Here is a 22,317-nt window from a genome sequence, read left to right as displayed (position 1 = left end):
ACACTGGCCCACAGACTTGGCAACTCTGTATGTTTTCTTTAGTTAGGAAAAAAACTACTAACTCCATCAAAAGCTCTACAAACATATGCCTATTCATTGGCTATATACAGTTGTGGCCCTGATCCCAACTCATGAATTTATTGGTATATAAATAAAGGCAATACATTCTATCATCATAAATCAAAACTAAATTATTTTGAGGCCCCTGGAACCAAACATAAGACTAGAATATGTTTGTAAACCAAACTGTAGGCCCTGCTGCTGTAAACAATAACAGTGAAACAGTAACTTTTCAGGTAGCTTTCTAACCTCAAACGGTTTTCCAGGGATAGGAACGTTTTTTTATTTGTTAATATACCTTTAGAAAATGTTAACTTCTCCAACACACCCAAAGTTACATAGTGTAGGCCTACCTTTAAGATATCATTGTTTTATTTGACTAAAGTGTATAGGCTACTCTGTAATAAAAACACACATGGGCTAAATAATATCTATGAATAAAGACGAAGAGTCCATTGCTTTGTGTTGCATAATCTCCATGTTTATTTAATATATGACAATGTGTTTAGTGTACACAAATATTTGACGCTAAACTCCAACACTCAGAGACACTGACTGAACTACGGCCCATTTAAGATTTGTTTGTTTTTTTGTATTTTTTTTTTTTAAATGGGTGCAACTTTATAATACACTGTTCACAGCAATCATGTTTATATACAATGCAAAACAATTTGAAGAAAAGAAACAAAATATGTACCGGTGCAATTTAATAGTGCAACAAAAAAGGAAAAAAATAAATTGATGTGGAAGCACAAAAAATGTAAATGATATTCCTTCATAGGGGAGGGAAGGGATTAGAAAAAGTCGATTTTTGTGAAAGGCTGTGAGAGCATGATGCAGAAGGTAGTTATAAGTGCGACAGTAAGGTAACCTACAGCATTACTCTGTGCATGATGCAATGCCTAGCAGGGTCATAAGGAACCAACGTCTCCTCACACATGTAAGAGAACAGATAATTACAGGTGTGTCCCACCAGCTCTATTTGGTTCCCTGATAGTAAGCTACCTACAATCATTAAGAACAGACCAGAGGACAAGTCAACACACAACCACTTCAGCAGGATAAGTCATTTCACATATCAATGTACATTCAGTGTGATTTTTGTTTTTATGTGACTGCACCAACATCAACTTTGGTTGGGTCAAAATCAAATGTGATGCACATGAAAGGCCCGATGATAACATGAGGAATAATCTCAACACAGATGAGAATGGAGAAATTGCAGGGCTCGAATTTCCAGAGTGGGTTATAAAGGAAATGAGACAGAAATGAGTGCTCGAGTGTAATGTACAGTACGGTATTCCTTCAATGATGATGCTATAGCTATCTGCAATCTGCAAAAAAAAAACAAGCCTGCGGTAGACTTTGATCTCAACATTGATCATCCAACTTGTTCCATATGAAATGAAAGATAACAGACGGTTGCACACACATGTAGGACTGTAAAATCTTCTGATATTGGATCTTTTCCAAATATGTCCATAACACAGAGAATACTTTTCAATCTTACAAAATATGCTCATAGTAGAGTTCTAAATTAGGATATGCAATAGGCCTATATAAATAATAATGTAATGGTAATAACTTGGCAGAAAAAAAACCCTGAATTGCTGTTACAATTGAATCATTTGAAGAAAAAATATATATATAATAATAATATTATTATTATATTTTTGTGTAACAGTTAATCATGAGAGATGTTCTCCCAGTGCCTGATATTGAGTGAAATGTCACCACTGTCATTGAGCATGCTCTCTAGGCTGGCTGACCTGGGGCATGCTCATTCAACAGACCTCACAAAACGTCTCACAAGCTGTGTCCGTCACTAGTTTTCAAACAGGTCCAGGTTCAGATTCATGGTGAATTATCATTCTGATCAGATGAAGGGATGAAAACAAAAGAGCAGTCATTTATCTGTCAACTTCCACATTGACACGGTCCCTAAAACTTTTCCATTCAAAGCTAGACTCTAGCACAAACATAGCCATATGCTTTCTGACAACTCTGACATAATGTTAAAGCAGGGTTTGTGTCATGTTAAAGTATTGGAATACTCTGCGTTATGGACATGTGTTACGATATGAAAGCTGATTGCAATAGAAGATATGTAACTTTGACATGAATTATACCTGTTTGTCTGATTATGTAAGTGATGATGATGATGATGACGAAAAGCAGGAAAGTGATGTTATATGATCTGCAGACACTTCCAAAACAGTTTTATAGCAGCATGAAGGATGTTGTTTCCAGGTAACTGGTGCAGAGGCATACTGTACAGTATGGTTGAAAAGAGAGGCACTACATTGAATCAATATACATATCATTCAGAAGGAAAAAAACAGTTTGTACTTTTGATCATTTCACAAGGTAGCTTTGTGCAGCTGAGGATGGAGACAACCTTAATATTATATGTCAACATTTTCAGAAGTGTGTTAGTTGGGGCTCAGGGCAGGTGTGATTATCCTAATCTTTAAGGATAAAGTATATTATTCAATATTATTCAAGTAATCTTCAGCACAAAGAAAGTGGCCAATCAGAAAGATATTACATTTTGTCTTCAATAGCATTAACTACAAGGGGACAGGGTTGTCTTATTCAAACATTTAAGGAACTCATATTAAAAAGTGCAGTGTGCAGAAATTGCACGATACTACTACTTTAGAAATATAAATGTCTTTGTAAATAAATACATGCGGAAATAAATAATAAAGCTGTTAAATATCTAAATATATCACATTTTAAAAGAACTTAAATTCAGGTAGAGAATGAGAATAGATTGAGAGGATTAATGGTGATGATACTTGATTACTTGTTGTGTGATTGCAGATACCCTTGGTGCTCGTACAAGTAGCTAGAACGACATGAATTGATGAAAATGCCACAAGAACACAAGAGTCTACGATGATATGCCATTCTCTTGCCAGGCTGTGTGAGCTAAAGTTAAAGTCTAAGACGTTTTAGGAATAGAAGGCCGATTACTCTATGCCCGTAACCATGGACCACAAAGAAAAGAGGATTATTCTATAGAGTTACACTCAACTGTCTTTTTTTTTTCTTTAAGCATGTATTTTTCTAGCTGTATGCAAACCAGTTTAGACACCGTATATAGATATAGCTGTAGAGTCGAGAAGAACCTGCATGTTTGTCGTAGCAATGTGATCCTCACTGACTTTAGTAAAAGGAAAAGTCACTGCATTTTTTCTTTAAGTAGTAAATGAATAAGGCTGGATGTGTCACTGACAACAACTACAGTACATTACTATACGTATGTAATCTGAGATAAGAAACGCTTGCTACTTCCCCTGTTTTTTCTTCATTCGTCCAGCTATGAATAGACTCCAGTACAGTACAGTGAGAGCTTTTTTGAAGATACGAGACTCACACGCCAGCAAAAAGGCCTGACACAGACTGGGGTGCTTTAGGTGCTGAGGACACTAGTGATAAACGGAGAGGGTACAGGGGGAAAGATGGTTGTTGGTGACTGTGGTGGAGGGGATGGGGGGCTCAGCACGAGGGGAGAGGGACAAGGATCTATGTACATCTTAGTCTTTGTGTTCTCTCTCTACTCTCATTGGCTATTGAGAGTCTCCTTTCACATCCTCATCTGTCCGGCTCGTCTTCTCGACAGCTTTGACCTGTGTGGGAGAAGATCATTTTATTTTTCATTTCAAGGCATGACGCGGAAGGCAAAACATTATTTTTTTTCAATGCTCTGAACCAAATATCTCAACTTCTAAAGCACTTCCTTCAACTTAACTTTCCATAATCATTCTTAGCAATATTCTGAAGGTTATTACAGAAGGATTTGTAAAACAAAAACATTTTTGTTCTAATATACGTAATCACTTGGTCAAGTTTCATGATGATATCTTTAAGTTTAAGTGTCTCACCTTAAAGATATATTTTCTTTTATTTGTTTGTGTTGACCTAGATTTTTTACCTGATAGTTCCAGCCAGGAGAGGATTAAACGCATACAGCCAGTCATGCATGTCTTTGTCGTTCGTTGCTTGAAGCAATATTCCACGATGTTCTGTGCACACGGCAAATGTGTTCGGGGTCTGATGAAAGAGAGAGAAAAGCTTGTTACACCCCACCTGCCGATTTCACAAACATGAATTATGGAGAGTTTGATTGGTCACCAACCTTGAGCATTGCCTGCTGGTCCTCGCTGTACTCCACCTGGGCAGAGGAGAGGTTGAGGATAGCCCGCTCCACAGTGTCTCTCTCTGTGTTGTAGATGTAGACGTAAGGCCGCCGCACCACAACATAGCGCTTCACCCAGCCGTTGGTGTTTGGCTCCAGGAAATGTAAGTAGCCCTTCTTTGACACGATGGGGCTGAGGAAATATCACCACAGGTCAAACCCAGAAAGATGTCTCCACATGACAAAGTGATAGATTTTCTTTGGAGTTCTATTGGCTCACTCACCTGACTCTAATCTCCTGTATATCGGGGAAATATCTGCGGCTCCGAGGTTTGCTTTCAGAGGCTCCATTGACAGACTTCTTGGCCTCTGTGTCCTGCTGTGTGTCAGGAGCGGGGCTGACAGCACGTGAGCGAGGAGTAGGAGGCCTGCAATATAGAAAACAAGATGTCTTCGTGTTATCCCCTAACAAACATTTTATCAAAGAAACAGGCGGTTATGTGCCTGTGCAAGGCATACAGTTGCGGAAAGAACACTGGTGGTATGCTATTCTTTAAAGAAGGTAAAGCTCCTATGAAGCTAACATGAGGTACAAGGTCAATGCAACATGAAAACATGTAAGGTTGTAGTGACCTTTGACCTCTTTGACAGTTCATAATTAAGTTAGAGTGACATTTGTGCAAAGTTTGAAGAAAATCCCTCAAACTGTTATTGAGAGATTGCGCTCACAGAAATGGCCCAGACGTAAGTATAGACAGGCATAAAAAGGACACACATTCTGCAATGCACAGATTGGGGCTAATCCAGACTGTGACATAAAAACAGAGGCTACCATGGCTACAGTTAATACAAAACAATAGCCATACAAGTGCGTCTTAAGACTTACCTGAGTTCAGCATTGCTGTAGCAACCCTCAACCAGTGAAGGGCATGTTGAGGAAGGTGTGATTGTGTTGAGGGCAGAGATTGAAGTGGAGTCTCTTAGTGTTGTGACAGACATCTCTGAGATCTGTAATACACAAACACACACACACCCTCGCTTAACTGTGAGGAACCAATCACCAGACTAGATTACTCAGATGTCGTTCATGTGTGGGTGTAAATATGAGAGTTTGAGCACTACCTTGCTTTCACTGGCGCTGACACACACATGGCTGTATTCTCGGTTGAAGGAGTGAGTGAGCAGACGCAAACACTGTGTATGAAGAACACAGAGAGCTTAACATGTCTTCTAAGGTTAGACACTGTAATATCATACCGTATGTAAGCACTATAGTTACACTTGATATACATGCATCTACACTGAGGTACATTACAGCACATACTTGACCAACTCTTCTCTGGCAACAATATACAGTCAGCGCTGCACTTTAACGATTAATTATTTTTATGGTTAAACTTGAGCTAGCTTGGCCGCTCTCCCATATGTGACCTTTTCCAATTGGTCTTTTTCTAAGGGGGACATACAACTCCCCTACAAAAACAACTCCAGATGTTACTGTAGTGTGTAAAGAAGTGTTCAGAAATGTAGTTTCTAAATACTTTTCTTACATTCTGATTCATGAGGGATGGCCCACTTGCATATTGCTCTTTAAGTCAAGGCTGAAATAGAGTATTACTATGTATTGATGTCTGACCTTTGTTGCGAGCTCTCTCTGCCTCTCAGTAGTGATGTCAGAGCCTGGGCTGAGCTCCAGGTCCAGGTCAGAGGGCAGAGGAGAGTCAGTCAGCTCCTCAGGGACACAGCACAGGGACTCATGGCCCATCAGCAGGGTGGACTCCAGCTTCTCCCTCAGCAGGAGGAAATGCTTGGTCTTCTCCACCTGAGGGAATGGGGACAAAACATGACAATGATTGAAAACAGACAATGGCCCTTGCTTACTGGTGTCCGTAACTTTTTTGTAATCTTACAAACTGCCTTGAAGATCAACATAAGCAATTAATTTGAAGGAAATAGCCTTTAAGCTAAGTCATACGGTCTCTCCGAAATCCACCGCAAAATTACATTTTTTAGAAGTACTCGAGGCGCATTCCAGACAGAACTATTACTGAAGGGAGGAGTTTCGCAGGCCCATCTGATATAACAGAGATTAACATAGGAATAAATGGACGTCAGGTTGACTCGCCTCGGTGTAAATATACATGTGGAAACATTGCGTCAGACTTAGAGAATGTTTTCTGCAAGGAACCTTTGAAATGGTACAGTTAAGCAGTTCATCTGAGAAATTCCAGGTGTCAATACAAGAAGATTATGCTATTGAGAGGAAAGTAGCTCATTCCCCTCACTTCTTGAAGGAGGCTGAGTTTCTCCAGCTCCCATTGGTGGTCCAGAATGAGGCTGTCACTGCGTGGCCTCCAGCCAGCCAGGTTCTCCTCCCCGCGGACGTAGGCCACTGAGGTGTCCAGCACCCGCCTGCGTCTCCGCTGCATACCTGGGGGTGGGCAGATGTAGGGTTAGGAAGGTCGCTGTGGGTGAACTTAATGCTAAATGCTAACGTAGTCTTAACTCTCACCTGGGCTTCCTATATCTGCCAGGTGACATAGGCTGACCTCATAAACTCCAGTTACACGGTTTCTGAAAAAATAAATATTTATAAAAGGATCTCTTTGTCAACAGAGGACACAGGAGCTGAGTGATGCATTTTCATAGTTTCAAATTCAAAACTCACCCATCTGCTGCTCTAAGGCTTCCAGTGCCAAACAGGTTGCGGATGGAGCGTGAGGCTGAGAGCTTTGTGTCTCGAGAGTAGAACACCATACAGATATCTTTGGTTATGACTGCAGGCTGGGTGCAGTTCTCCATCTGCAATTGATAAAAGAGGAGGACATTCTGACATGGATCCCCTGGAGTAGTTTACAGATCACCTCTGATACTATCAAAGATTTCCCTGAGTTATTCATGAATGCCGTCGCTGTACTGTACCTCCAAATAGGCAGAGAGGGTCATGTAGATCTTCTCCCCGTATGGAGTGACTCGGTTTAGGAGCAGGGAGTTGTGCATGGAGCTATCCCAGGCTGCCTCGAAGCGATAGAAAGTCCTGGGGTGATCCGAGCGAGAGCAAACCAAGAAAATCAATGTCAAGTCCTTCTGCCTGAACCACACATGAGAAGCTATAGCTAAACCCATGCTAAAGTATATCATCAACTCATAAATCAAATAAATATTTGAAAAAATATTACAGAGAAATGCAGACTTAATATGATTTGATACACCGAGAAAATGAAATGATGATTTTTAATTAAAATAAACCAAAAAAGAGTCTATATCAATTTACTATTGGCATTGTACAGTTTGTAAATATACAGTATCAAGTATTCCTTAAATTCTTAGTTCAACAAAGAAGCTAATCAAAACTGTTTGCATGCAAAAGGAGTGGATGCTCTGCTTTGTACAAAACACAAAAGCAAAGAGAGCTGAGATGATTATTAGTGCAGAAAACAGAAGTGGGGTTGATGAGAGACAGCCAAGATGGAATGAGGGACCGGGCAGTGAAATACCTATGGTCAAGTCCCAGGGAAATGCTGTGAGAAAGAAGAAATCAGCAAAAGGATAGAAAGTGAGAGTCAGGAAGTATGTTGTGGTTGTGCGCTTGTGTGGCCGGGATGGTGTTTGTCTTGTTTTATTCCACACTGTTATCTCATTATGTAAACACTGCCATTTACAGTGCAGTTCACCCTCATAAAGAGACCGTTGAGAAAATCCTGTGGAAGGTGCTGATCGAACTTGATGCAATCTCTCATCCTGCTCTAACACCCAAAAGTTCAAGTAACAGCACGTGGCCCCTGTTCCTCCAGCAAAACAACACTGCTTTACGCCTCTGATTTACTCCATACAATAATGTACAGCAGTTTTCCCATTTCCCTCCCGAGGGGAAACAATCACACGCTGAAAGCAGTTATTCTTCTGGCCTGCGTCCCGGTACAGCCCTTAAATAAAATAAAAAAAAGATAATCCAAGCAAGAACTGTAAAAGGAGACTAATGTTTCTGTAAGCCATAAAAACAGGGCTGCCTGGACTCTTCATGAGGTTCAGATGTTTGGGCCCACTGGCCTTGGACTGAGGCGACCTTGTGGGAAAGTGAACAATGTGTCACCCTGAAGACAGTAAACAGCAATGCACTGAGCTGACTCTGTAGAGAGGAGAACTCGCTGCTGCTACTATGGGTGAATAAACTGGATTCGGCGTACAGAGTTGCCTTGTTTTTTCAACTAATTAGCAAGTGCATTAACACACACACACACACACACACACACACACACACACACACACACACACACACACACACACTGAAACATGCACACACTCACACTTCATTCCCCTGTAGTAGAAAAACTGTCCACTTACACTACAAGGAAGCAATTTCCTCTTTGCACTACAGCAACATGTGCTTCTCTGGGTTTTACTGCCTCCTAAAGATGCAGGAGCCAGGATTGAAGTCATGCTGCTGGCGTCACATGTGAGGCGCCGTTTGTTTCTGGCGCTTGGCAGAGTTTTCACCGAGCGACAAGCTGGATTTAAAAATATTCACAACATCGCAGCAATTTGGGGCAAAGTGCTACTGGTGAGGTAATGGTTCACTGGATTACATTTTAATAGCTGCATTTGAATGTGGTGCCAGGGGCGAGTACTGTAAATGATGTGATCCATATTACGGCACTTGAGTAATAGGGTTCCTGTTAATATTCTGTAGCTGTGATGGGAAGTAGTGTGTCTCTTGGGATTAGAGGTAACTAACAAAATTATATCCATGGATTCAAAATATTGCTTCACTGCAAAAGTCAACAGAGGAAAGCGGCAAATGACAATTTTGTTACATGAATGTTATTGCTGAACAGAGGAGACATTTCTTTGCCCTTTTTTGTTGTTTCAAATGAACTGTTTCAATGTTGGATCCCTACCGCCCCCTGCTGGAAAGAAGTATCAATACTCCTTGGTGAAATATTTCAGTTTTTAAATGCAAATACATCAGCCTATATAAACAATCAGGAGAAGGACAAAGTAACAAGATACTTTTTAATAACGTCAGCAACGTTAGAAATTCCCTGTCCAAAGGACGAATGCAAGAGTGACCAACTACTGACTGTATACTTTCTGATATCAGATGGTATAATATAAGAAAGCCTAGTTCTTGGAACAACTGCTGAAGTGGAAACAGTGCGAGTTATACTGGCTACCACGACACCTCCAGATAACACAGTCAAGGACAGTCCACGTGAAGCAAAGCCAGCCATGCAGACCCTGTCTGTCATAAACCGCAGCATAACAGCTCAAACACACAACCAGCGCAGACATGCACAACCACATCCCTCACTTCTCAGGAGGGAGAGAAGACAAACAGGCACGGGGGACAGTAATGGCAGAGCAGCAGAGAGGGGAATAAAATCACCGGAATGAGGAATGGGTGTAGAGGATGTTAGAAAGATGAAAGATGTGTTTTTCTAACTTAAGAATACGAGAAGAGAGGCAAAATAATATACCTAGGCATGTCCGAATCAAGAAACTGTCTGCAAAAGCAAAAAAACAACTGTTAGTTGACTGGAGGGAGAGAAATGTTAGCATCCATATATACCTTGATGTTAGTCTCTTCAAGACTGAGCAGAAACCATGCTGGATTAACACCTCGCTCGGTGCTGAGCCCTTAAAGGCCTACTTCACCGGTGGGAATATGAAGGTGTATTGAATTCTGAGATCCTATGTAGTATAAATGTGCAAAAAAAAAAAAAAAATCGGTTCATCCTAGCCTTAGAAAAGGCAGAAAGAGTGTTTTTTTAACCCTATATTAATCTTACTGTGATGTCACAGTAAGATAAATATAGGGTTAAAAAAAATGACTTTGTAAATATTACTGTGATGTCACAGTAGGAGAAATCACAGTAATATTTACAAAGTAAGGTTTTTTTTTAACCCTATATTTATCTTACTGTGATGTCACAGTAAGATTAATATAGGGTTAAAAAACACTCTTTCTGCCTTTTCTCAGGCTAGGATGAACCAATTTCAATTTTTTTTGCACATTTATACTACATAGGATCTCAAAATTCAATACACCTTCATATTCAAACCGGTGAAGTAGGCCTTTAAACCTTATTCCTGACCATTTAAGTCCTAAAAGGACACACATTGAGGGAAAACCCCTGGGCTGATTGAGCAGAGCCACTGGACTGTGCTGCTAGGAGCATTAGGTTGCTTTAGACTCAAACACCCAGGTCTGGGTGATGGTGTTGCTGGGATTGTTAAGATTTTTGGAGAGCGGTTGGGAAAGCAAAGGGATTAAGCAATGAGCCAAAAACATAGTAAGAAAACCAGTTAAAATGGCATATAAAACATTGTAAATATACTGTGATGTCATACTGTATAACTACTGTGTTTTACATGGATAACTTGTATCAGGAGTCTTCACTATAGGACCTGGAGTCTTAAAAGAAACATACTGCCCTCTACTGGCTGGTTGCCGAACAACATGAAATGTTACACACCAGAATTGAAATGAGGCCTGTCTCATTTTTTCCTGTAGGATCCCATAGTCACAAAGAGCAACCCTAATTATAACATTTTTTTGCCCTATTGGATTGCTTTTTCCACACACTTTTCATGGTTTCAAATAAAGAGACTTGTTTCATTGTAATCCACAGTCTGTGATTCTTAAATATCAAGAGTTAATCAAAGGATTCAATAAAGTGATGATGAAATGTATGCTCAATGTTTGACATCTTACTGAGTCCAAATACAGATAGGTCAAGGATTGTTAGAGATTTTTAACACTACTTACAGTAATGCATGCTGGATTAGTTAGAAAGACATGCGTTTTAATTTCCTATTGGGTTGGCACAGTGTTAAGTAATGAAGGCCTGTACATTCAGTGACAAAATGAGGGTGCCTGGTTAAAAATAGTGTCTCTTGAAGTCTGTGAGCAGGTCAGTGTTGGGGTTAGTAGATCTAATCTTGGTAGAGAGATGAGAAGGAGTTGAAGGTGAGGTGATTATCAAGGTGAGATTAAACATATAGGTGCAACAAAGACAATCACAAAACCAAAAGCACAGAATAACACCAAGGAGGGTCGCACAGCCAGCATGGACATGTGAATTCATAACTACTAGTGTGCAGATTAAGGCTTAGAGAGCTACTGGTAAAGGACTCAGGGGAAATTCTGTTCACTTTGCTCATGGTCACTCTGGATTTTTTATGTGTGGCCTCCTGCAATTAGAAAGAGAACACTACACTCATGCATTCTCAATGCTTAAGATAAAAACACAAAATAACTTTCAGAGGTTTGTCATAACATTCAAGGTGCCTCTTCTGCCATGCTTTTTTTCTTTGATATGTACAGCTGCTTCACCATGCCATGCATTTGCCCATGTGCCTAGTTCCAGTGCAGGAGCGGCCATCGTAACAATAAAGTGACGTCCTCAGATTACACTGTGGTTGATATAAAAAACAGAACCATGGAGTAGTTTCCAAATATAGCAAATCTGTTACACTTACACTAAACAACATCTATGTGGCTTCTTACTGTAAAAATTTTAATATTAAATCCCTTTGCAAAGATCTGTCTGTTGTAAAATAAGGCGTTTCCAGAGAATGTGTAGACCTGTACATACCGGTCATCATGCATGGGCCTGACATGTCCAGCAGACAAGATGTTGAGAGAGAGAATATTGGGGTCAATGATGGTCTCATCAGCCTCAGGGGTGTTGCGGAGACGTCCTAGGAAAGCACAAGTGTTTCAGTCAGAATGAGCTCAAGCACAAGGCCATAGAAAGGTTGCTGCAACGTTTGGTTTTCAGGATGAGAAAGCCTTTAGACGTAACATACCGACAACCAGCTCACGGATATCCTTCCATTCCATGTCACCCGCTGACTCATGTACAATAGTGACAGTGATTCTCCTCTGGAGGCCCTGTGGTTGTGCAGAAAAAGACAGTTCATTTAAGGTGAGACACACCAGGCAAAATCGTCATTTTCTTAAGCAGTGGGTCAATCTTTGCTTCCAGAACATGTCTTCTTTCATGCATTTTTAAGACCTGTACATAGTCTGTATGTAGAAGGTCAAATAATCATCTAGTAATAATAAAGATTTGAACTCTGACTTCATCCAACATCTAGATTTCTCGTTTTTAAAGAGAGGCAAATGTACGCATAATTAACGCCTTAGAACATTATATTTGCTTGCAATGTGATTGACATACCTGGTGCAGTAGGAAATTGCCATGGCATGGCATTCCTCCTCTGTGGTCCACTACTGCAGGGATGTAGCTGGGCAGACACAGGTGAAACAAGCTTTAATGATATAGTCATGTGTCCAGTCATACTAGGTTTTTCAGGCTCATTCTACTGTTTTCCTTAATAATATCATGTGATGGAAAGCTCCTTCTATCAGCAGAGTGAAAATCAAGTAATGCGTGTTTAGTGATACTCACTCTCCGTTGGCCTCGAGCTCACAGATCTCAAAGAACACCATGAGATCATGTTTGCAGTGGCAGGGTCCAGACTGCGGGCGGGTCATGGCTGTCAGCTTGGTGGCAGGTACTGTGTAGGAAAGGGTGAAAGAGAGTGTAAGAAAGGCAGACAGCTTGAGGCTAGACTAGTGGCTAACAGCAGGGAGCTGCTCTAACCCTACAAGGAAAGAGAAAGGGATCAAGAAAGGAAATCAGTGATGCTGGGAAAGTGAGGAACCACTGGACAGCTCCTTTCTTGCATTAGATGTGTAAGCAACTCTACAGTCTTAAAATGGACTACCACTAGTTGTCCTTAGAAAAATCATTGTTTCATTTGACTGTTTCAGAGTTCACATGCAGTACGATTTTAAGCATATTGCACAAGAAGAAGTATATTCACTCAGAGCTGAGAGAGAGAATGCATGAGAATGCCTTCACATGCAGCCCTGGAGTTTGACCAATGCTCACACAGAAATAAAATAAAATAAGTATAATATGTATTTTGCATAATGTGGTATATACTGCTGAACATACATGTGTGCACAATGCACTCATAAAGCAGTCAGTGATTTAATGTGTATAATGTATTATAGCTTTCAAATGTAATTTCCGTCATTCTTATTTGATTGTGCTTATTGCAAATTGTCCTTTGGCTTTTTCGTAGCTCTTTGGATTGTTATTTGTACTACCCTAACATGTGGTTTCCCCCCTTGGGATCACTCAAGTATTTTCTAATCTGTATAATATCATATATCAATGTCGAGTATAGGGTACGATACAGTTGGCATCCCCATACAAAGTCATTTAAGAAGAGCTCAAGGAAGGAACTGCAAGGAGAATCCACCACGCAGGTCAACAGTAAACACACAGGACACCAGAGAGCCAATCCAACTGAAGCTTGACAGAAAACTCCTTTTTTATATCAAGTAGTTACATCTACTTTAAAACTGATACCGCTCTTACTAGTCAATGACTAGTAGTTACTGTAATATAAAGTATGGCACAGAGACTTGGTTCAGCCCAGTAGCTGGAAAGACTTCAGAGTTACATTTCAGCAATTATTCAGCAAAGTCAATGCTTGTTGTCACATTATCTTAAATCTACAGTTAGAGTTTAGTTTATTCCTAATCCCAACAAGATAAATACTTGATATAAAAAGGCTTTCTGTCACAGGTTTCTCTTGGATGTGACATCAAAAACCCACCGGGCTTCTGAGCTTTAATAACTGAACAGATAGAGGTGGGTGGAGCTGTCAGCTGGGCTCGCTCGTTCGCTTCCAGTAGGAAGGAAGCAGCCAAGCCAGCAGCAGACAGAGCGTGGCCGGACAGTGAGTCCACCAGCACCCCATTCAACACATCAGGGACCAGGTAACGGATCAGCTCCAGAGATCTCTCCCGCTCCGGCGACGTGTCAGAGTCAACTGCTCGTACCCAACAACATGAAGCTAAGGTGACATGGCTTGCAGGGAGACCAGTACATACAAAGCAACATAAATAAATGATGGAATTCAACAAACGTCACTCTGCCAGCAGTGTATTTACCTGGTTTGGACAGAGGCATCACTCGTGGAAACTGTCTTCTGCAGGGGCGTAGTGGACTGGTTGTGGGAGAGAGCAGCACACCATGTGTCATTTGATGACAACACAACCATAAACATTATATATGTGTGCAGTAAATCAGCCTTATGGGCAAAAGTCATAGCCAGGTACCTGATGACATCTTTACAGAGTGGAAGGAACGGCTGTTTCTGGTAATGCCCAAACACCTCAAACACAATTGGTTGAGTCTTGATGTAGTCGACGAAGGATTTAGTAACTTCTACAGCAATCTATAAAAACAACACAGTGATGTAAGAATACTTGACATATTACAACCTGCCACAACTCACCATTGTACAGGATCTGGCTGATGTTTCTTACATTCTGCACATGGTAGAAGCCAAGAGGCGGGCCACGGCCTGTGTTTTTCAGGGGTTCAGTGGAGAAGGCCTCATCATGGCGGTGGATGAAACTGAAATCAGTACAAAGTGAAAAACATAACTACATGTGAAACTGTAAAAGGAACATTAGTATTTACTGTATGATTGATATTGACAGTCCTGGTAGTAAAATGTACTTTGAAAAAACTGCTTACTTAAACTGACAGAAGATGTCGGCATATTCTGCAGAGATGCTGGAGGCTTGCAGGACAGTCACCCTGAAGGTAAACACATCACCAATCTTCAGGTGCTCCAGAGCGCCATCAAGGGGGCCGTCCACACTGGCCTTAGGAAGAGCCTCCAGCTCATCTCCACCAGCTGAGAGGAACGCAAGATAAAAGTCAGTGACAATGCAAGTTATACCTTACATTCCAGGAAGCTCATAGTCTCTACAGCTCTACAAACACACACACACACACACACACACACACACACACACAGACACACACACACACACACACACACACACACACACACACACACACACACACACACACAAGCAGACCAAAATTTATTCATTCACTCATAACATACAATTACCCGCACATGTGTTGTTGTTGACCTCATCGGCGGAGGGTAACATATCTGTGTTTTGCCCCTCTCCCTCCACAAAACGAAGCTCCTCCTGGGAAATCCCCATACGGGACAGTCCCACAGAGCAGGTCTCAGACTGGAACTGCAGAAGACAGGTGCAAAATAGACTGTTTAGCAGATAGTTCCATATATGTGAATCTTGTATATACTATGTGTAGGGATTGTCTCTACCTTTTCATATTGCTGATCCTCAAATGAGATTTTGGCAGTGCCCGACTGCCTCACTCCTGAGCCGTAGTCGGGAGCTTCCTCGTCAGCTGGAGGAAAACACAAAGCACCTTCACTTCACTCCCTCAAGAAGTCACGCACAGCTTGTCCCTTCAATCCCATCATGCACTTTGTCACAACAGGCTGAAGAGCAGAGCCTTACCTGATATAGCCTGCACCGCCACGCGCAGGAAGCCCTTCACCTCTCCCTTCTCACTGACGATGGCCACGCGGTGCACCAGAGGGACCGGGTACAGCAGGTTACTCAGGTAAACAAAAGCCCTGAACAGGAGGCAGACAGACAGAGAGAGAAGAGGTAAGAGCATAAAAACAACCATGCAGAGGAGAGGGCTCACACTTGATCAATTTCACTGGACTGGACAACAGAACACAGAGCTGCAAAGCAACTGAACAGAAGCTGGGACTGCTCTTGCGATGGCCATGGCTGCCCTTTACTATCGCTTTGTAGGGGCTTTTCCTCACCATCTACAAACAAGGACATTATCAGCACAGTTATGGGTCACATGCAGTATTCCTTAACTTGACTGTACTGATGAAAGCTTGGTGAGGCTAAGGAGCATGTGTGTAAGGGTCAACTCTGACTTTTAAATTTTGTTTTAAAATGACTGGAAACCAGCTCACTACTAAGCAGATATTGTCCTCATGAGCAATGATTCCATTCCTAAAATAAAGTGGTTTGCATTGCTTCATGATAACATGCTACTGCACAACATGTGCATGGTGAGCATGCTTCAATATGAAGAAAAAAAACGCTACAGTACAGAGCCAAAATGAGCACTTGAGGAGGCTAATTTATTTGCATTAAATTTGAAAATACTTAGGGGTAGTGACAACACCTATCTTCTGGGAATACAAATGTGGGAACCACTGCATTAAAAATGATTCTCTTCTCAGGTTTCTCGATCTCTAGGTCTTAGCTACAATTGTTTTTATCTTGCAGTCAAGGACCACATTCTCCATGAGCCAATGGGGGTAGACATTAAAGGACGGAGAGTGTAAAAAGGGGGAGGCGATTGGTGAGGTGCAAAGAAGGCATGCTCAGGACAAAAAAAGGTGAACAAAAATGCTTCTCGACTCAAAGGAATCAAAAGCAAATGGAACAGAAATCATCATACGGAACATGGGTCAGCCGGAATAAAAAAAAAATGCCAACAGCTTGATATATCGGATGCTACCACAAATACCAACGAATGACATCAGAAATCAAAGTGCACCTCCTGGGTTTGAAGTGCTAATTTGTGGAAAGGAGGCGCACTAGTTCATCATCAGACGTATTCAAGAAAAAAAAAATTGACAAAAAAGGTCAAAATGAAAAGACTTGTGCTCTGGCATGCCTAAAAGAGACAGCTGCAGTAGAAACCAGCTCTTTCATCTTGAGATTTTGAGTCTTCTGTGTACGCCACTTCCTTTTTTCATAAGAATCATTTCCAGACTCTTTGGTAATAATAAAGATTTCTCAGCATGGTGAGTTCCTGTGTTATGCAAATCAGACCTGAATATACTCTATGAGACATATCAGTGCTTTGGCTAGCGAATGGTCCTCATTAAAAGTCACTAGTTAGCATTTAGCCACGCATAAGTGAGACACACACCTCAAGCAGCCGTTGAGCATCAACTTTGCTTGGATTTCCATGGAAACAAGTGGTATGAACTGACCCACCCTGGGCTGACATAAAGGACTAGATTCAGTAGTAGAATTGCAGGAGATGAATTGTGTCTAAGTTGAAAGAACAGCTCGCAAAGAAACAAAGAAAATCAAGCAACGGTCAAATTGTATGAGTTCAGAGACAGAAAGCAAACGATAAACCTTGAAGCCCAGAAATGTCTACTCCAGTGTCCACTCAGTATCATGTTCATTTAAATAGAATCTGTGTGTGGTTTGATATCCGAGACGGTTTGTGTCTCAAACATGAGACACGGTTTCATTGACACCTGACACAAGAAATAGAACCTACAGTGGCTACTTTGACTAGGCAAGCAGGAAGTGCCTTCAAATCTACGCTGGAGCTATCTGTACTGAACTGTCCCGATGCCATGTTGATATCACAACTACAGCCAACTTGGCCCAGCTGGACAGATCCTTAGAACATGTCTATTTATTACTATTATAAAATGATTGTTTAATGTAAAGTAATCAACTGGCAAAGGTTCATGATGATATCAAGAAGTTAAGCTGTGTGTCACCTTAAATGTTTGTAAACCAAATACAAAGCTACTGTGTGGGCTGCCACATAAGAAAAACAAAAGATACTTTTTTCAGATTCATGTTCTCAAAATATTTCTGGTCCTTGTGTATTTTTCAAAAGTGTATGGTTAATCTGTGCTGATGTCCATAGAGGTAAAGGGACCCTGCAGTCTCAGCGTGAAAGAGCTAGTTTCCTCCACCAAGCATGCTCCCCAAACCTCACCAACCTTCCCACTACACTGAATAAAGGTGAGCGGTCGTAAAAGGGATCCAGGCCTTCGCTGAAGCCTCGGCAGAGCTCTGCCTCATCATCATCATCATCATCATCCTCATCCTCCTCCTCCTCCCCCCCGAGCTGTAAGCACGGGTCCTCCAAAAAGATCTCATCGTCCAGGTCCTCCAACTCAGCCAACTCCTGCTCCTCCCCACCAGCCCCCGCATGCTGAGGCTCAGTCAGCTCAGAGGTGGAGGGGGTCGGGGATGGGGTTGGGTCACTCATTCGCTCGCTCATGCAAGTCTTGAAAATGGGGTTTCTGGTGCAGCCAGAGACATGGGAACCAGGTTAGTACAGTGAGAAAAAGAAGGTAGGGCTGCACAATATATCGAACAAATATATCGTTATTGCGATATCAACATTGGAGGTTTCACTCTCTGCATGTCCATATATTTGGCCGATGAGATGTAGCCTAATGTTGCAAAGGGGGGCATGATGATGTTTTTGCTTAAGCCATCAATGACTAATAAAAAACACGACCGTGTTGTTTGATGAAAATAATGCATGATTTTGTCCTAAGTGTCTGCATAGGCTGCTTACTGTCTGGGGTCTCTGTTGGCAGTGAACTCAAAGCAGAGAGACATTAACACTATATTTAAGTATTTTATTTATTAATCGCAAGTGATATCGTCATGGCAGGATTCAACTAAGTTATGACATATCTTGTATTTTCCTGATACGGTGCAGCCCTAATAGAAAGCACACAGTTTTTCCAAACAAGAAGGGGAAGTAGAGCAGCAAAATGGACCAGACCACAGGAGAAAAACACCTTGTTGAAGCCAGAATCTGCTCTCACTGTCAGTATGTATGGACAGCATACATGTACAGTAGACACAGAGGGCAGATGGGGGAGGGCAAGGCAAGATACAGAGTGTGTTAGAGGAATTGAACCGCATTGCTGAGTATGCATGTACAGTGTAATGTTTAGGACTTAAGAATCCCTGTACAAAAAAAAAATCTTCACATAGAGGCCAGCCACAGGTTGCACTGTGGCCAGATATGGAGAGGCAAATGTTGATGATTTTTAATACTTACTTTATTTAAATGTATTTTACTGTTTATTTTTTTCAATAATTAATTCATAATTGCAACTGTATTTGATCTATGCATACTACATATATATATTACATATAGGTTAGCAGCACTATATACTTCAATATATTTTCATATATATAATGTTTTATTATTCATACTTATAGGCCTACCTATAACTATATTAGTCCAATTAAAAAAGATATTGCAACCTAACACATATTGTATTGTATTATTAATATTTGCTCATAAAAGGTCCAATATCGCTACACTGCTTGAGTTAAAAGCTGATTTATAAAAGACAGTCTTTTATAAGTCAGTTTTTAAGAATGCATTAATACTACATACAAAAACGATTCTCTGTTGGCATTTGGAATTGACTCCCCTGAGATTATCATGATGATCAGCTATCATTAAGCCTATGATTAAATTAGGAACCCTCCATCAAGTTGTGTCTACTAAAAAACTGTAAGTGTTTGTAATTTAAAAATGACTGTAGGTCTTAATACAACTAGACACTTACAACTAAAACGCAATGTATTTAAATGCGATGCTTTTGGCCATAGTGTATGCCTTTATCACACACTGAATGAGCTGAGAAACTAGCATATTTCAAGGTGACATTTCTCATATTACTGCCTTTGCTTGTCTTGCAGTAGCTGAATGACATTAAAGGCCTGATATGCAGAATATTATGTAATAGAGCCATGTGAAAGTGTGTTGGACCCATCTGCAAGAGAGAGAATGAGAGAGAGAGAGAGAGAGCTTGGCAGAGAGGAAGGGCGGCTGTGAGCCAGAGTGGGAGAGAAAGAAACAGCAGGCTATGAGTAGGAGGACTGAAGAAATGTCAATCTCAAATGCTCCACATTTTTTCCATTAAAAAGACGGGCATCAACAAGCCATTGTCAAATCTCGCCCTTGTGTTAAAGCTGAAAGCCTATGTGTAGGAGAAGTGTATTCTTTATATTATCATATTATAAATCACTTGATTTATAAATCACATCAAATTTAAAAGTATACATAGTATACTTCAAATTAAGATATGACAGCTTTATTGTGAATAAATATGCTCAATTATTATATTTAATTAAAAGCTGTTTGTTTTGATTCATGATATATTTTTCTTTTTGATAAATATTTGTATTAATAGATGCTGCAGAGAAAGTCATTCATATAGACAATTTTCCTTTGTGAGCTGATTTGATGATATTGGTGCAATAAGAGCATAGACTGAGAGCACCACACGTCAGTATGTGATGACATAGAAACTTAATGAAGTGGGGAGCAGACCACTTTGTGCTGGTGTCTTCGTCATCATGGTCCATCAGTTGACCACATGCGCAACATGTGGTAGTTATGGTCAATTATCCCATTATCCTTAATGGACAAAAAATAGAACGCTGGCTTTCTGTTTGCGCGCTGCTGTTGACCTTTGCATGAGTCCAGTACGAATGCTTTCCTGTCATGTCCATATGCTGTGGTGTATATGGTGTTGAGCTTTTACCTGCCAACCAGACGGAACCAGGGGAAGCGGTCATAAAAGGGATCCCCTCCCGACATCACATTTTCACAGTCTTCGGTGGTATTGTTGGGCACATCGGCTGCTCGGTCGTACATCTCTCTCATGAGATTGAGTCTTTGCCTGGTGGAAGCAACAACCAATGCCACATTAGGTCATCATGCTAACAACAAGCACAGTGTGGAGTTAATAAGAAATGTTCACCCATTAAACACTGCACTGTTTGTGAACTTTATCCATCAAAAATAAACTAAAAACATTGTTTGTTACTAGGCTAGTTGACATTGTTATTTGAGAGAGTATATCAGCAAACTAGTAGCCTCAGACTCTTAAAAACATTGTTACCCAAAGACATTTAAGTACCTTAGTTTTTCTAAAGTCCAGTAGTGGGTGGCTCCATTCTTCTGATCCTGCACCTCCACGGCCACAATAGTGCGTGGGAACTGTTGTATGTCTCTGTCGTTAGAGGCCTCTGGGGGCAACAGGTCTGGAGGGAGGGGGGAGTATAGAGTGTCTGTAAGCAGCACAAACTGGAACTGGACCTGCAGGGGCACAAACAGCATTGGTACGGTCAGAGAGCCATGTTAAAGTATTCATCTGTGGAGAAAAAGGGCTTTATATGACAGCAAAATGTCAGACCTTCTTCTTGAGTTCCACACTGATGGCATTGGCCTCCTTCAAGAAGATGGCGTTTCCCCACAACAGATCCCGCAGAGAGGTGAACTGGTAGCACCGCCACTTACGAAAGCTCCACACGGCCATCTCTCTTTCCCGCTCTGTCCATTGCACTGCGGGGCAAGAAGGATAACACATCATTTGTTGAGGATTGGCTTACCACCTAACTAGAGATACATACTGCATGTGTCTCAGATCAATTGCATTACCTTCCTCTTCTGGCTCCTCCTCTTCGTCAGGGGCATCTGGGTAGTAACTGTCCACTTGCTTCTGAAGAGCCTCCAGCTTGCTTTCATAGTCCTAGACAATTGATAAATGAAGACCAATTTCAATGCTGACATGAACAAACACATCAGTGAGTACACATGTCAATTAACATTACTGTTGAAATGGTGAACCATTGCTCATCAGTAAGAGGTAGCTTTTTTAAACTTTGATATTTGTTTTCACTTCAACCATTTAAATACAGTTCATATAATACATACAATATAAAATGAACACAATTTCAGTTAGATGTAGCTTCATGTGAATTGAATGACTAAGGTTAACAGCAGAAAGAGCTGCTCATAACTGTACCAGTCTCTGCTGCTCCAGGAGGTTGTTGGTCTCCTCTCTTTCTTTGCGATACTGGTCTTCCAACTCCTGCAGCCTGAGAACACAAACACAAGTAAACAAAACAGGTTAGAGAGACGATGCAGCACATCAAAGGAAACCCTGGTTTGTGTTTTGCACTTGTGTCATTGAGTGTCTAGAGCAGCCCGCCATTTACTGTTGGGGCTGGCATATTGTAGCAGCTATTAATATTATAATAACCGGTAGTGTAACTCTTCTTTCCTTCCAAGCTTCCTTAAGTGTTGCTCCTGGCTACAATATGGTAGGAAGACCCGATCTGCTTCCTTGATAAAGTAAAGTTGAATGGCTCACTATTTCTCCAAAGTACCTCTGTTGCATTTCGTGTTTCATGTCAATGCCCTGTTTGTCCAGCAGCTCCCTCTGGGCGAAGGCCCAGTCCACAGGCTCCACAGGGGTTTCAGCACATGGGGTCTTCTCCCTCTCTGCCCGGGCCTGCTCAGGGTGGTTGAACCGGAACACATGACTCTTCCCCAGGATGATGCGATTTCCTTGACAGGAATGAAGAACCAGTAAGTCCATACATATCAATTCAGTTCAGTTTAGTTAGGTTCTTTATGGTC

At 41.2% G+C, this 22,317-nt stretch overlaps 1 protein-coding gene across 1 annotated transcript in view; it reads right to left on the bottom strand.

The window, feature by feature from the left end:
• Positions 1-3,652: 3,652 nt before the first annotated feature.
• The window catches only part of kif1aa (kinesin family member 1Aa), a gene marked incomplete at its 3' end in the record, with an annotated part of 37,979 nt that continues 19,314 nt past the window's right edge, over positions 3,653-22,317 (bottom strand). The window contains exons 20-48 of the mRNA XM_080032915.1: positions 22,065-22,245; positions 21,701-21,773; positions 21,334-21,424; positions 21,089-21,237; positions 20,813-20,991; positions 20,435-20,572; positions 15,582-15,700; positions 15,383-15,468; positions 15,152-15,293; positions 14,773-14,935; positions 14,559-14,649; positions 14,349-14,467; positions 14,181-14,236; positions 12,622-12,730; positions 12,391-12,457; positions 12,017-12,101; positions 11,803-11,908; positions 9,682-9,708; positions 7,127-7,241; positions 6,873-7,006; positions 6,717-6,778; positions 6,490-6,635; positions 5,841-6,026; positions 5,327-5,398; positions 5,091-5,212; positions 4,489-4,632; positions 4,205-4,397; positions 4,001-4,119; positions 3,653-3,695 (exon numbers count right to left, since the gene is read on the bottom strand). Of these exons, the coding sequence (XP_079889041.1) occupies positions 3,653-3,695; positions 4,001-4,119; positions 4,205-4,397; positions 4,489-4,632; positions 5,091-5,212; positions 5,327-5,398; positions 5,841-6,026; positions 6,490-6,635; positions 6,717-6,778; positions 6,873-7,006; positions 7,127-7,241; positions 9,682-9,708; positions 11,803-11,908; positions 12,017-12,101; positions 12,391-12,457; positions 12,622-12,730; positions 14,181-14,236; positions 14,349-14,467; positions 14,559-14,649; positions 14,773-14,935; positions 15,152-15,293; positions 15,383-15,468; positions 15,582-15,700; positions 20,435-20,572; positions 20,813-20,991; positions 21,089-21,237; positions 21,334-21,424; positions 21,701-21,773; positions 22,065-22,245 (3,317 nt within the window). The remainder of the gene's footprint in view (positions 3,696-4,000; positions 4,120-4,204; positions 4,398-4,488; positions 4,633-5,090; positions 5,213-5,326; positions 5,399-5,840; positions 6,027-6,489; positions 6,636-6,716; positions 6,779-6,872; positions 7,007-7,126; positions 7,242-9,681; positions 9,709-11,802; positions 11,909-12,016; positions 12,102-12,390; positions 12,458-12,621; positions 12,731-14,180; positions 14,237-14,348; positions 14,468-14,558; positions 14,650-14,772; positions 14,936-15,151; positions 15,294-15,382; positions 15,469-15,581; positions 15,701-20,434; positions 20,573-20,812; positions 20,992-21,088; positions 21,238-21,333; positions 21,425-21,700; positions 21,774-22,064; positions 22,246-22,317) is intronic.

The sequence above is a fragment of the Ammodytes marinus genome (genome assembly GCF_949987685.1).
Source record: "Ammodytes marinus genome assembly, chromosome: 8".
NCBI lineage: Eukaryota > Metazoa > Chordata > Actinopteri > Uranoscopiformes > Ammodytidae > Ammodytes > Ammodytes marinus.
Note: the sequence above shows the minus strand (reverse complement) of the source record. Positions and strands in the feature narration are given on the sequence as shown.